This window comes from Glycine max, chromosome 6, assembly GCF_000004515.6.
Source record: "Glycine max cultivar Williams 82 chromosome 6, Glycine_max_v4.0, whole genome shotgun sequence".
Taxonomy (NCBI): domain Eukaryota; kingdom Viridiplantae; phylum Streptophyta; class Magnoliopsida; order Fabales; family Fabaceae; genus Glycine; species Glycine max.
In genome coordinates, this window is record NC_038242.2 from 18,682,956 (window position 1) to 18,698,043 (window position 15,088).

At 30.4% G+C, this 15,088-nt stretch overlaps 1 protein-coding gene and 1 non-coding gene across 4 annotated transcripts in view; both read left to right on the forward strand.

Moving 5' to 3' along the window:
- Positions 1 to 836: 836 nt before the first annotated feature.
- LOC100812033 (PLASMODESMATA CALLOSE-BINDING PROTEIN 3) overlaps positions 837 to 15,088 on the forward strand; it is a 28,912-nt gene continuing 14,660 nt past the window's right edge. The window contains exons 1-4 of one of the 3 annotated variants that reach the window (XM_006581951.4): positions 837 to 1,121; positions 1,425 to 1,661; positions 2,383 to 2,416; positions 10,122 to 10,880. In XM_006581951.4, the coding sequence (XP_006582014.1) occupies positions 1,070 to 1,121; positions 1,425 to 1,661; positions 2,383 to 2,416; positions 10,122 to 10,284 (486 nt within the window). In that variant the 5' untranslated portion in view covers positions 837 to 1,069 and the 3' untranslated portion in view covers positions 10,285 to 10,880. Of the gene's footprint in view, positions 1,122 to 1,424; positions 1,662 to 2,382; positions 2,417 to 10,121; positions 10,881 to 15,088 lie in introns of those variants that run through there. The other 2 variants (XM_003527062.5, XM_041016626.1) reach the window with 2 other exon arrangements.
- Positions 14,618 to 14,788, forward strand: MIR4382 (microRNA MIR4382). The gene has a single exon (NR_048710.1). It is a non-coding gene; the product is annotated as a microRNA MIR4382 (primary transcript).

Here is a 15,088-nt window from a genome sequence, read left to right on the forward strand (position 1 = left end):
ACAACTTCCCCCATTATATACACAAATATACATATTTACTATTCATAGTGTAAATTTGGGTTTGAGTGACCCAAATTTACACTGACTTTGAAAAAAATTTGATTTTTTACGTTGAGAATTTAGGTCTCTCAACCCGAATCTCAGTGTATTTTTTGTTTTTTTTTTTAAATAATTTTTAAAAATATTTTTAGAAATATATATAAATAAATAAAATTAATAATATTTTTAAATAATTTTGTTTAATTTCATAATGTTCTCTAATTTTATTAATTTCTTTTATTTATATATATTTCTAAAAATTATTTTAAAAAATATTTTTAAAAAAATTTAAAAAAGAATAAAAAAACACATTGAGAATTTGGATAGGAGAGACCGGAGTTCTCAACTTAAAAAATCATTTTTTTTCAAAATCACAATCTAAGTTTGGATTCCCCAATCTGAATTTATACTATGAATGATAAACATGTATATTTATGTAAATAATAAGGAAAGTTGTATTTTTTGGTAAAAAAAATTATATATATGAGAAAAAAATCAAGAAAACATTTATTTTGATCTCCATTGTCTTTGGATGCTAATAAAAAAACGTTTTTTTAGAAATATATATAAATAAAAGAAATCTTAATAAAATACACACTCTTATAACAACACAGGAGGTAAGAGTTCTCTGTTCCTCTGCTCATGCCACGCACTCTGTTAAGCCTTCCACGAGTCCCTATGCAAATATTTTCTCCCTTTATACAAGTAAAAGAACATGAAACCATAAAAATAGCATAAATCAACTCATAGCCGTAACTATATTAATGCAATGCAAGTGTACCAAAACCAAAAGTACTCACAACAAGAGACACCAAACGGGTCCATCATTCCACCACACACCGTTTACACAACTTTCTTTCTTTTATTGCATCAAAAATTCAAAATCAAAATCATCTCTTTTATTTATTTTTATATTTTTGTCTTGGTGACTCTCATTTTCTGATCTCACACCACTTTCTCTCTCTTCTACTCTCTAGCAACCATTCCAAATAACCCCTTCTCTCTCCTTCCACCTCTAAAAATCAGCAACATGGCCTTGTTTGCTCTTGCAGTGCTTCTTTTAGCCTTCACTGGCTCTTCAAGTAAGCCCTTTAACTATTCAACCACCACATTATATCTTCTTTCATCTGAACCAACAAAGCATCTTTTTTTTTTTTTTTAAACTCTTTTTGGCTAAACACGGGGTTAAGATCTTCTTTTTTTTATGTTAGAACATAATACAGTTACCGTGTATCAATCATATGCATAGAGTGTAACAACATAATTCCACGTTTGTTGAAATATGATTTAAACACGTTTTGCTTTATTTGGAATATATATGTGTACTTGTAACTTGTAATTTCTTTTTTTTGGCTTAAACTTGTTTATGTGGAATAATGTAATAGGTGCCACTTGGTGTGTTTGCAAGGAAGGAAGTGATGCAATATTGCAGAAAACCTTAGATTATGCTTGTGGAGCTGGGGCTGATTGTAACCCTTTGCATCAGAATGGCCCTTGTTTCCAACCCAACACTGTGAGAGCTCACTGTAACTATGCAGTTAACAGCTATTTCCAAAGGAAGGGTCAAGCACAAGGATCCTGTGACTTTGCAGGAACCGCCACTGTTACTGCATCAGATCCCAGTAATTCCTCCACCCCACTGTTTTCATCCTTTTTCTTTCATGAAAAAAAATAAAAATTGGTCATAATAAAATTAAAAAAAATTAAAGGATTCTAGTAGTTTTTTATTTGGTTTTTACTGTGAGACTCAGACATATGTTTACCTTCCGTGCTTCTTTTAATTTATTGGGTAAGAGAGTAATCTTATTCCTTGTTTGATGTTAATCCAAAATAATCTTACATATGAGAATTAAACACAAATTATTTTATTAAATAGATTATTTTTACTTAAATAAATATAACAAAATCTTAGCCCACTATCCATCCTTTAAAACTTCATTATTTTGAAGTGATTATAAGATTAATCCTCCTAAACTTGGTCATATTTAAAATTTTTTACCTCTCCACAATGTTTTGTAGAAATCCAATTTAGATTGTTCCCACAAGTTGAATGCCTATTGTCTACTGGGTTAGACCCAAATAATTTATGATTTTAGTACTACCTTTTAAAAATCTTTCTCTTCTTTAGTGTCCTTAAACTTATTTAAATTTACTAGTGACCCAATATTAAAATTGTTATATTTCCAAGGATAATTTACTAGTGACCCAATATCAAAATTGTTATATTTCCAAGGATATCATAGAAACTGTCTAAAAGAGTAAAACCAAGGAACACAAATTGTTTTGAAAAATAACCTCTGACCCTGGTTTTTGATTCCCTTGTTTGTTGTTTTTTATGAGCAGGCACTGGAGGTTGTTCCTACCCTGCAAGCGCCAGGTATGCATCTTAAACCCCTCTTGCTCTTCTTCTTTTGTTTCCTTTTTTTTTTTAGCTTGGAATTTGATTCTTCTAACCTTTGAACAATTTTACAAATTTCCCCTTTAACTACCTAGTTTAATTTTTATTTTCCTTTTCTTAAAGTTGTAGTATATGGTAGCTGGTATTGTCTATAGTACACACATGTAGTAGAATAGTGGCTATTGACTTTATGTGGTAGCAAGTGACTTTACTTTTCTCATAATAATAGAGACTGTGAGCACTGCTTAAATTAAAATTATCTATCCCCCACAAAAGGTTCTCTTTTGGGGGGAAGTGGGGGGAGAGTGTGCATTATTCATTTGTTTGGCATATTCTCAGCTTGACCAACGAGTAATGTAGTTGGATTTCCAAACCATATTCATATGAAAGGGTTGTTCCTGGTCTTACAGATTTTGTGAGCTTTATAAAAAAAAATTCACGTGTTACATTTTGATTCAGAGAATAATGAATTATGATAAAAAAAAGAGAATAATGAATTGAAACGGTCGATTATGTCGTAGGGATTATTTTAATAAAATATTATTTATTTTTTAAAATTTTCTCGTAAAGTTAAAACAAATATAAATATTTTTTTAAAGATAAATTGAACTAAACACAAATATATTTATATTATTTATATAATATTTTTTACAACATTAATGTTTTTCATTTTTCTTAACTTATATTTTTTGTTGCAAAAATATTTGTATAAATAAGTTATATCAATCTGCCATGGTGATAAAGGTTCAGATGTTCGATATTACTATATAGTATTTAATATTTAACTCAATTACATGTATAATATTGTTTTTTTCTGTGAAGTTGGGTTTGTTGTGCACTTACAATTTATTAATATTTTTTACAATAATGGGAGTAATATTTTAAAATTTACCGAGCTTAAACAAGTTAATAATTAATAATGATACAGGTTCTGTGACTTAGAGTATGACAGTGTAAATATGTGAATAAATGAAGGTCATTTGATAGAGTTTACCTGAAATATTTTAAGTGCGGATTAAAACCCTGATCTTTTTAAAGTTGAAAAAGAAAAATATCTGATTTGGTAATTCATCTTTTCTACTTTCACAATCAAAATGTATGAGTGGAGGTATTTCATATATTCCCATATATAAAAGAATTATAATGATACTAACATATAAAAAGATTTACATTGCTATTACATTATTTTTTAAATAATAAAAAAATAAAAATATACTCTAAAGTCTAAACGTATATTCTTTTTGTATTTGTTTTTTTAAAATTAAGTTAAATAAAAACTGTGAAATTTTAATGTTAATTGTCATTACTACTTATTTTTTAAAGGAACGCGCTTCATTCATCCATAATTAATATCTTGATCTGAATAATTGATATTAAATGTCAGAGGAGGCTACACAAGCAACATATAAAATCATATGTTGATGTAGGACGGCTAAATTTACCATATGTCATTTCTCTTTTTTTACCAATGTCAAATATTTATGAGTTTGTGACGATGCTCATCGATGGAAATTAAAGTTTCGTTCTAGTAATTTGAACATTAAAGTTCCACATGAGCTATTGAGGCAAAACTCTTCATTTTGATTAAAAAAATAACACTACAGTCCCTTAAGCAACAATACTTAAATTTTGTTAATTAAAAGCAACGACCTAGCTAAAAGGGATGGGAAGTGAATCTCGATCCCAAATTTGATTTGATTTTCTGTTTTCTTTTTGCAAAATAATAGATACGTAATGTTTTATTCAAACGTTTATACGTATTACTTTATTTATTTATTTATTCATAATTTTTTAAGACCAGGTACCTTCCATTCTTGTAGTGGGAAAAATATAACACTGCCTTTTCGTAGGATAAGTCCAAATCTAGCGCTACTTTTATTTATTTTGCAGTAGCTACGTGGTCCATTGTAGGCCAACCTCTTTTTCTCATTTGACCAATACTTCAATTGCATGATGATGCTGCAGACCCATTCATTGCTCATTTATTGGTGGCAAGAGTGATTTTAATATATATTCTTTGATTCTTTAATTAAATACATTATTAAGTAAGCTTGTTAAATAATTTAAATTTACGTTTGTGCTATCAAGATTGATTTATAATATTTAATTTAAGAATAAAAAATATCATAACAATATTAAAAAATATATGACTTGACTATCTCAGCGCAAGAATAATGTAATACCATAGTAGGAGTGGCAGCGAGTTTTAACCCTCCATAGTTACTGTAGTAATTGGGACCATATGATATCTTATCAAGAACGAAAAAGAAAAATTAAAAGATAAATATGACCAATTAAGCTCCTCTTATCTCATTTATTTACCTTTCCGAGAACAAACTTACTAATGGGATGTAAGTTAAAAAAACAACAAAGGAGTAGAAAACAGGGTTTGGAGTACCCATCATCTTTTTCACGGAACAGTAGTTATTCTGGGTACATGATGATGATATAACTTTAATAAAAAAAATAACTTGTAGGATAATGCTTGGAGATTTGAGCCAATAACTTTGGAAAAGTGTAGATTTTCTTGATGAATATGATATGACTGATGACCCATCTTGTGTAAAAATTATTATTTGATTCAGAATAGTAATGGTTTGGTTAATTGTTAAGTGGTAGAAATTTTCAATTTATAATAAAATTATTAAGACTATATAATCCAAAATCATATAATAATTGCTCCATTATGTGGGAGCACTTTGGACCCCAAGAGATTTGCTTCATTAATGGGCCTTCTTTGTTGTTTTAAATTCGAATCTATAATTTCGTCGTTGTTCTTTAAGCTAGTTGAAAAATATTTTCAAACAAATTGAATAATTTTATTTTTGTGTGTTGTGGGGTGAATGAACGTTATACATATACTCAATAAGAGTGGCATGATTAGGCCATAATTTGCAATAAAAAGAAAAATAAAAGTCTACGTATTTTGATTAAAATAATTTTTTTAAAAATAAACAATTTTGACCAAACTCAAGTAATTTTGCAAGCTTTGGTGGATATTGATTGTTCTTTTACTTCCATGTGTAAAAATGTTGTACCCCAACATAATTGTTTTAGAAGTAATATAATAATTAAAAGACATAATAATTAATGATACAGAAATCAGAAATTTTATTATCCAATTATCTACAAAATGTAATATCTTTGGCAATAAAATCTTTATAAATAAAGCAAATGTTGTGGACTTGCAACCAACCAAAGAAAAAATGATTTTAAGACTTGATTTTATCGTACATGATAACATATCAGTCACTATTACCAAAGATTACTTATTAATTTCTACAAATTCACAAATGTCATCGATAATAGACGAACTTACATCAGAGTTACGAACATAGCGTGGTGATACACCCACTAATGTTAGTGATCAATGTCCTTGTGACACACCTAGAAGCTGTAAAATAAAAGAATCACAAAATTATAGTAGGATGGACACTTTAGAAACTTCCCATGATTCTTACCATGAAAATATTTTAGAAAGCATAAAAACAGAAATCGAACTACAATATGAATTATCCGTAGCATAATCTGATTAAAATTCCGTCAAAATTAATAAAATTATAACTTTCGATAATATACAATAGATTAAACAAAATAAGCATAATAGGAGAACACCCTACAAAATATTGAGAAAAAGATCTTGTTATATGTAAATTAGAAATTATAAACTAAGATCTGATAATTAAAACTAAATATATTCAGTATGGGAACTTCAAACAAGAGAAATGTAAAAATCACATAAAAACCCTCTTGAATCTAAAAGTTAAAGTACCCAGCACTAGTCTCCAAATAAGCCCTGCTTTTATTGTTAATAAGATGGATACACTATTCCTTCTAAAGATGTGTTGATAAACAAGATACAGAAAGTCAAATGGTTTTCTAAATTTGATCTAAAATCTGGATTTCACCAAGTTAAGATGTACCCCGATTCTATAAAATGAACTGTCTTTTCTTGTTCAGAAGGATTATTCGAATGGAAAATAATGTCTTTCGGATTGAAAAACACACCACAAATTTTCCAAAGAAAAATGGATAATATTTTTGGAAATTACAAAGAATTTACTTGTCCATATATAGATGATGTACTCGTCTTTTCAAAAACTAAAGAAGAACATTATCTACATCTCAAACAAGTTCTTCATTTATTTGAAAAATTTGGCTTAATTATTTCAAAGTAAAAAATGGAGATTTGCAAGACTCATATTTCTTTCCTGGGAGCAGAAATAGGAAACAGGAAAATAAGGCTTCAACCTCATATTTCCCAAAAAATTCTTAGTTTCCCAAATAAAATGGAAGACATAAAAACCCTGAGAGTTTTTCTAGGCATGCTCAATTATGCAAGAAATTTCATTAAAGATCTAGGAAAATACACCGCTCCTCTTTACAACAAAACATCTTTGACAGGACAAAGGAAATTCAATACATAGGATATAAAATTAGTCCAGAAAATAAAAGAAATGATTAATAATTTGTCATATCTATCTTTACCACTAGATTCCGACTATTTAGTCATAGAATCTGATGGTTGTGAACAGGGATGGGGAGCCATCCTAAAGAAAAGAAAAATAAAAATGAAAAAATTCATGATGAAGAAACCTGTAGGTATGCTTTAGGAAAATACCACACAAAACCACATGTATACTTAACTTTTACAGATTACAAAGTAAATGTCGTAATAAATGCTTTAGAAGGATTTAAACTCTTCTTGATTAATAAAAGTGAAATTACCATAAAAACCGATTACGAAGCAATAATTGCTTATGGTAGCCAACAAATAAATACTGATAAAGAGCCTCACAAAAGATGACTTTTGTTCCAAGAATATGTTTATCATAACGGAATAAAAATAAATTTTGAACACATAAAAGGAGTTAAGAATGTTGCTCCTAATATTCTTTCTCGTTTTGTAGGGATACAACAAGATAAAGCCCTGTAAGTCTCTTACCAAAATATAAAACAAAAAAATGAAGTTTGGTAATCAAGAATTGTCTGTACTTACAAACGAGTTTCACTACCCCGGTAGGGAAGCTGTCAATGACAAATTTAATTGCCTTATTGATAATATTTGGAATATTCCAAAACATACAAACAATAATGAGCAATTCATTTGTTCATTGAAAAGGGTATAATTTGTGTCTTATACAACTTGTGCATAGCAAATAACCAAGGAGTCTCTCTCCTTACAAAACCCTCTCCTTCTAGGAAAGGTTATACAGCTTGTGTCTTGTTATCAGGCCCCATAAAGGTGTTTATACCAATTTTAAAGACCTTTGCTTTGCAAAGGAGGGTATTCAAAACCCAATTTACAAAGGATTTTATTCAAGGGAAGAAGTAGAAAAAGTCCTTGAACTAAATACCACAGACATCAATAAAATAAAAAAGGCCCTTGAACCAAAAAACACGATTATAGTCATAAATGCTGACCAAACCAAGACCAGTCACAAAACCTATAAAGACTCAGTCAGCCCAAATATCCCCGGACCAATAAATGGCTTGAACCTAGACAATTTCAAGAAAATACATAACTTATTGTTTAAGGTACACAACAACCAAACCCAAATTCCGAGTCTCTACATAGGCGTGCATGCTTATTTCAATAAAAAATTTGTATGCACCAATAAAACCCCATTTTGCAAAGACAAAACCAATTGTCCTTGCAAAATAAAATTCCTTTTTAGAAAAGTCAGATTAGACCTAGACCAGTTTAAGTCCTTTGGATATGAGGACTTAGCAATCTCCACGAAGAGTCTACTAGATTATAGATGTTTGGAATCAATCTTGATTCCTCCATCGGATAGATTTGAAGGATTTAACCCCCTCAATTATTGAAGTTATAAACCTAATACAAGCAGAAATGATGGATTACATTACCATCAAAATAACAACCTGTCCGAGAAATTTTTCTGCTCAAAATTACCCCTGCCATGTCATGAAACTCCTACCAGAGGATCATAGAAACTTTTCCTGTCTGTTCAATGATGAATACGAAAGTTGGAATGTACAGGGTAACACACAATACTAATATAGCCTTATAAGGGCACAAATACAAGGGTATCAATGGTTCTTCCTAGAATCAGACAAACGAGAGTTTGACCTAATAAGAGAAACTCATGACACAAAGCTCTTCCAACCATCATACAATGGGAAGTTCTTTATTCCTTTCCCGATTAATCACAACAATAAATTGGTCCAATTCTTCCAAAAAGAGAAGAAAGATAAAGAGATTTATGAAGCCAGTGGATGTCATGGACAACAAACTCCTCCTTTTCCATTCACTGATCTCTCAATGGAAGACTCATCAGACATTTTCTATTCTGAAAATATCTAAGAAGAAGAAGATGTTACTATTACAAAATCAACAAAGAACTGAAGACAGAAGTATCTTGCCAAAATACAACTGTAAATTCAAGGTGAGAATCTTTATTGTTGCAAAGACTCTAACACTGGGTCTATCTATAATTTTTTTTTAGTAAAAAGAGCCCTATGACAAAGTAAATGAACAGTAACTTTACTGTGCTTGACTGAAGGGACTTTTGTCTTTTTCTTTATGTTTTCTCTATATAATGGGTCTTCGGACTCAGTTGTAGGCATGTCAGAAAACACTAGAAAAACAAGTGAGAGAAACAGAGAGGAAAAAGTTTGTAATAATGCATTATGCAATAATATCAAGCTTCTTTTCGAATCTTCCCCCCTTGATTTTTCCGTCAAACTGTAAGTATGATATCCAATATGTCTGGCTAAATTCTTTGAAGGCACCCTCAAGGGGCCTTAGTTATCTTTATTTAGAAAATGCGAATATGATTTAGAACCCAGATGTTTACTTTACTTTTGAATTTTTCTTTTTTTTGTTTGTTTTTTGAAAACCTGGGATTTGTAAGCTTGCAAAAGTGTGCTCTTGATATCTATTTTTGAAAAACAATGGAAGTCCTTTATGGTTAGGCTGGTGCTTAGAGAAAAATAAGATCATCGTAAGACTCAAAGAATGTGGGCTGGTAAGGATCTTCAGTACTCGGCTTAATATTCAGAAAACCGATAAGGATCTTGCAATTTTTTTTTTAAAAAAGAGAGTCTAGATCATCATATTCTATATTTTTCTTAGATGAGATAACATATAGTGTCCACTTGAGGAGTGCCTTCTATCCATCTAATTTGATCCTTTCTTCCGCTTATCGCTTACTCTTAACTGTGTATTTTATTTATTTGTTAAAATATAATATAAATCTAAATAGGAGGCTCTGCCACCTTTGCTGATTTATATTATATTATTGTACTACTATTTTTACTTTTATTGTACTACTATTTTCACTTTTTCGTTGTTTAAAATACAAGCTTGATATTATTGCACAATGAACTATTACAAACTTTTTCCTCTCTATTTCTCTCACTTGTTTTTCTAGTGTTTTCTGGCGTGTCTACAACTGAGTCCGAAGACCCTTTATATAGAGAAAACAGAAAGAAAAAGACAAAAGCCCTTTCAGTCAAGAACAGTAAAGTTACTCTTCATTTACTTTGTCGTAGGGCTCTTTTTACTATAAAATTTTATAGATAGACCAAGTGTCAGAGTCTTTGCAATAGTAAAGATTCCCGCCTTGAATTTACAACTGTATTTTGGCAGGATACTTCTGTCTTCAGTTCTTTGTTGATTTTGTAATAGTAACATCTTCTTCTTCTTGGATATTTCCAGAATCAGAAAATGTCTGATGAGTCTTCCATTGAGAGATCAGTGGATGGAAAAGGAGGAGTCTATTGTCCATGACATCCACTGGCTTCGTAAATCTCTTTATCTTTCTTCTCTTTTTGGAAGAATTGGACCAATTTTTTGTTGTGATCAACTGGGAAGGGAATGAAGAACTTCCCATAGTATGATGGTTGGAAGAGCTTTGTGTCATAAGTTTCTCTTATTAGGTCAAACTCTCGTTTGTCTGATTCTGAGAAGAACCATTGGTACCCTTGTATTTGTGCCCTCATGAGGCTGTATTGGTACTGTGTGTTACCCTGTACATCCCAACTTTCATATTCATCATTGAACAGACAGGGAAAATTTCTATGATCCTCTGGTAGGAGTTTCATGACATGGCAAGGGTAATTTTGTGCAGAAAAATTGTTCGGGTAGGTTGTTATTTTGATGGCAATGTAATCCATCATTTCTGCTTGTATTAGGTTTATAGCTTCATTAATTGAGGGGTTAAATCCTTCAAATCTATCCGATGGAGGAATCAAGATTGATTCCAAACATCCATAATCCAGTAGGCTCTTCGTGGAGATCGCTAAGTCCTCATATCCAAAGGATTTAAACTAGTCCAGGTTTAATCTGGCTTTTCTGAAAAGGAATTTTATTTTGCAAGGACAATTGGTTTTGTCTTCGCAAAATGGGGTTTTGTTGGTGCATACAAATTTTTGATTGAAATAAGCATGCACGCCTATGTAGAGACCCGAAATTTGGGTTTGGTTGTTGTGTACCTTAAACAATAAGTTCTGTATTTTCTTGAAATTGTCTAGGTTCAAGCCATTTATTGGTCCGTGGATATTTGGGCTGACTAAGTCTTTATAGGTTTTGTGGCTGATCTTGGTTTGGTCAGCATTTATGACTATAGTCGGTTCAAGGGCCTTTTTTATTTTATTGATATCTATGGTATTTAGTTCAATGACTTTTTCTGCTTCTTCCCTTGAATAGAATCCTTTGTAAATTGGGCTTTAAATACCCTCCTTTGCAAGGCAAAGGTCTTTAAAATTGGTATAAACTCCTTTATGGGGCCTGATAACAAGACACAAGCTGTATAACCTTTCCTAGAAGGAGAGACTTTTGTAAGGAGAGGGACTCCTTGGTTATCTGCTATGCAGAAGTAGTATAAGGCATAAATTATGCCATTTTCATTGAACAAACGAATTGCTCATTATTGTTTGTATGCTTTGGAATATTTCAAATATTATCAATGAGGAAATTAAATTTGTCATTGACAGTTTCCTTATCGGGGTAGTGAAACTCGTTTGTAAGTACAGACAATTCTTGATTACCAAACTTCATTTTTTTGTTTTATATTTTGGTAAGAGACTTATAAGGCTTCATCTTGTTGTATCCCTACAAAACGAGAAATAATATCAGCAGCAACATTCTTAACTCCTTTTATGTGTTCAAAATTTATTTTTATTCAGTTATGATAAACATATTCTTGGAACAAAAGTCATCTTTTGTGAGGCTTTTTATTAGTATTTAATTGTTGGCTACCATAAGCCATTATTGCTTCGCAATCGGTTCTTATGGTAATTTCACTTTTATTAATCAAGAAGAGTTTAAATCCTTCTAAAACATTTATTATGACATTTACTTTGTAATATGTAGAAGTTGAGTATACTTGTGGTTTTGTGTGGTATTTTCCTGAAGCATGCCTACAGATTTCTTCATCATGAATTTTTTTCATTTTTATTTTTCTTTTTCTTTTGGATGGCTCTCCATCCTTGTTCACAACCATCACATTCTTTGACTAAATAGTCGGAATCTAGTGGTAAAGATAGATATGACAAATTATTAACCATTTCTTTTATTTTTTGGACTAATTTTATATCCTCTGTATTGAATTTCCTTTGTCCTGTCAAAGATTTTTGTTGTAAAGAGGAGTGGTGTATTTTCCTAGATCTTTAATAAAATTTCTTGCATAATTAAGCAGGCCTAGAAAAGCTCTCAGGGTTTTTATGTCTTCCATTTTATCTGGGAAACCAAGAATTTTTTGGGAGATATGAGGCTGAAGCCTTATTTTCCCGTTTCCTATTTCTGTTCCTTAGAAAGAAATATGAGTCTTGCAAATCTCCATTTTTGACTTTGAAATAATTAAGCCAAATTTTTTAAATAAATGAAGAACTTGTTTGAGATGTAGATAATGGTCTTCTTTAGTTTTTGAAAAGACGAGTACATCATCTATATATGTATTAGTAAATTCTTTGTAATTTTCAAAAATATTATCCATTTTTCTTTGGAAAATTTGTGGTGCGTTTTTCAATCCGAAAGGCATTACTTTTCATTCGAATAATCCTTTTGAACAAGAAGAGGCAGTCCATTTTATAGAATTGGAATGCATCTTAACTTGGTGAAATCCAGATTTTAGATCAAATTTAGAAAACCATTTGGTTTTCTGTATCTTGTTTATCAACACATCTTTAGAAAGAATAGTGTATCCATCTATGTAAGTGTTGTCATTAAGCCTTTTGTAATTATATGTATTTATATAAGTTTTATTTTTATTTTTATTTTCTATATTATATTTATCTTTTAAAATAATGCTTGTGATTTAGTGACAATATTTTTTTTTATCTATATTAAAATATTCATGTTATTTATTATAATATAGATAAACATAGTGTCAATAAATTACATACATATATATTTTAAAAAATAAAAAATACTTTGATTTTATTTAATAAATAACAAGAATATCTTAATATAGGTAAAAAAAAAATATTGTCATTAAATCACATATATAGATATTAAAAAGATAATAAAATATTGTCATTTTATGAAATTATAATTTATGTAAAAAATATACATTAAAGATAAAATTTATATTATATATTTACTTTATAAAATAATTTTTGAATAGTGTAATAAAAATACATAAGATTTTAAAAATATAATATATAAAATAAAAATATATTTTGAAATATAAGAGACTCAAATAGTGAATTAAAAAATAGGAGAACCGATTTAGTGTAATAGACAAAATAGGAAGATAAACTTTTGGTCGTCCTTTTGTTCTTGGTTGTATGTTGTTCTAGGTATACTAGAAGTGGTATCTAAACCTTGGAGGTTTACAATAGGGAACTGATTGTGTGACTCAGATCTAGTTAATCCTACTGGAATTGAACGGGTTCTCACCGAGAAAGACCTTCTTGCTGACTCATATTTAGACCAAGAGGCTTCTATCCTTGATGAGAAAGAATTTCTCCTGTTAAAGGTTATTTCTACCTTACCAGAATTGTCTTGTTTAATTTGTTCTATGGTTGGAGCAGGTCAGGGAACAAACAGTGTGGCCTTATCCATAACCTATTTTTCAGGAAGAGTTACCTCATCCCATTTTATTGTTCTCGGGAGAGAAACATTGGCCTTTGTCATATCAGTAATAAACAAAGTTGTCTCTCCTCTTTATGGTTTTAATAGGACTCTTGACGCACAAGTATTCATGACTTTGTACTGAATCCTGTAGATTAAGGCCGTCAAAATTGATCATTCTTTCATGTCAAGGCCATGAAAGTGGATATTTAAGAACAGAGGGTCAAGAATGTTTCTGTCCATCAAACTCACTGTTTTGTTTGGATAACAATTGAAGTATACTGACCTTGTCCTAGGCTTGTTTCTACTGTTCCTATCAAGGAATCTTCAAATTTGTTATGCCTAATGTCTCTAAGGCACATTAATATTGCTGCATCTATGTCCATCTCAATTCAGGACTTGATGACTACTTGTACACATCCTATGTGTAGATATTTGTATTTATGACTATGCTCATAAATTGAATTTTTTGAAAGTAAATGAAATTCTTCCCCTATATCTTATCCTAAAGGAATATTATTCTCTATAGTTTTGATTATGTAATCAAAATTATGTTTGCCTTTAATTGTCTCAAGAACATACAGTGTATCTTGAGGGATTTCTGGAATATTTCAGTCATCCATATTTTGATTTATATCTTCGAATCTGACTTCTCATCGAAGAGATTATGTTTAGGAGCGACCTCGTGGGTCTGGTTTTCTTGCTCGTTGAGCAAATTGGTGTTTCTTGGGAAATTTATTGAGGATAATGATGAAGATGAGTTAGATCTAAAAGAAATACGTGAGAAAGAACGTAAAAGACGTGACATAATTAATTCATCCTCTAGTATCTTTGCCTTCATGTGGTTCCATAGAAATGTTTCCATAAGGTTATATGTTACTAAATTTCTTGGATCTGAAAAAAAAATTAACTCTTTTTTTTATCGGACAATATAGTTTGAACATTAGTCTTATAGTCACTAGTATATTTTGCCTTAATATTTTATTTGAACAATACACCTTAGCCTTACTGTCCTTTCTCATCCACGAGACTTACTGCTACAGTATCATTCAACTAAAATATCAGACTGATGTACTTCCAGAAATATTGTTCAAACATATACTGCTTAAAAGTACTGTACATCCATGAAAATAGTTACCGTACATAAATTCAGATCCATGAAATCAGTTAACATATGCCCTTACAGACAATATTCCTACTTCCCCATCTGGCTCTGATACCAGAGATCAAACTTAAAGTCATATGGGGAAGTAGGAATAGTGTCCGTAAGGATATATGTTAACTGATTTCATGGATCTGAAACTATGTACAGAAAATATTTTCCAATGATGTATAGTACGCTTAATTTAAAGAGTACATGTTTGAACCATACTCTTGGAAGTACAACAGTCTGGTATTTTAGTTGAATGGTACTGTAGTAGTAAGACCCGTGAATGAGAAAGGGCAGTAAGGCTAAGGTGTACTGTTCAAGTAAAATATTAAGACATAATATACTGGCGGCTATAGGAGTAACTTCAAATTGTATTGTTCTTAAAAAAAAGAGTTATTTTTTTTTAATTTTTCAGATCCAAGAAATTTAGTAACATATAATCTTATGGAATTACTTCTAT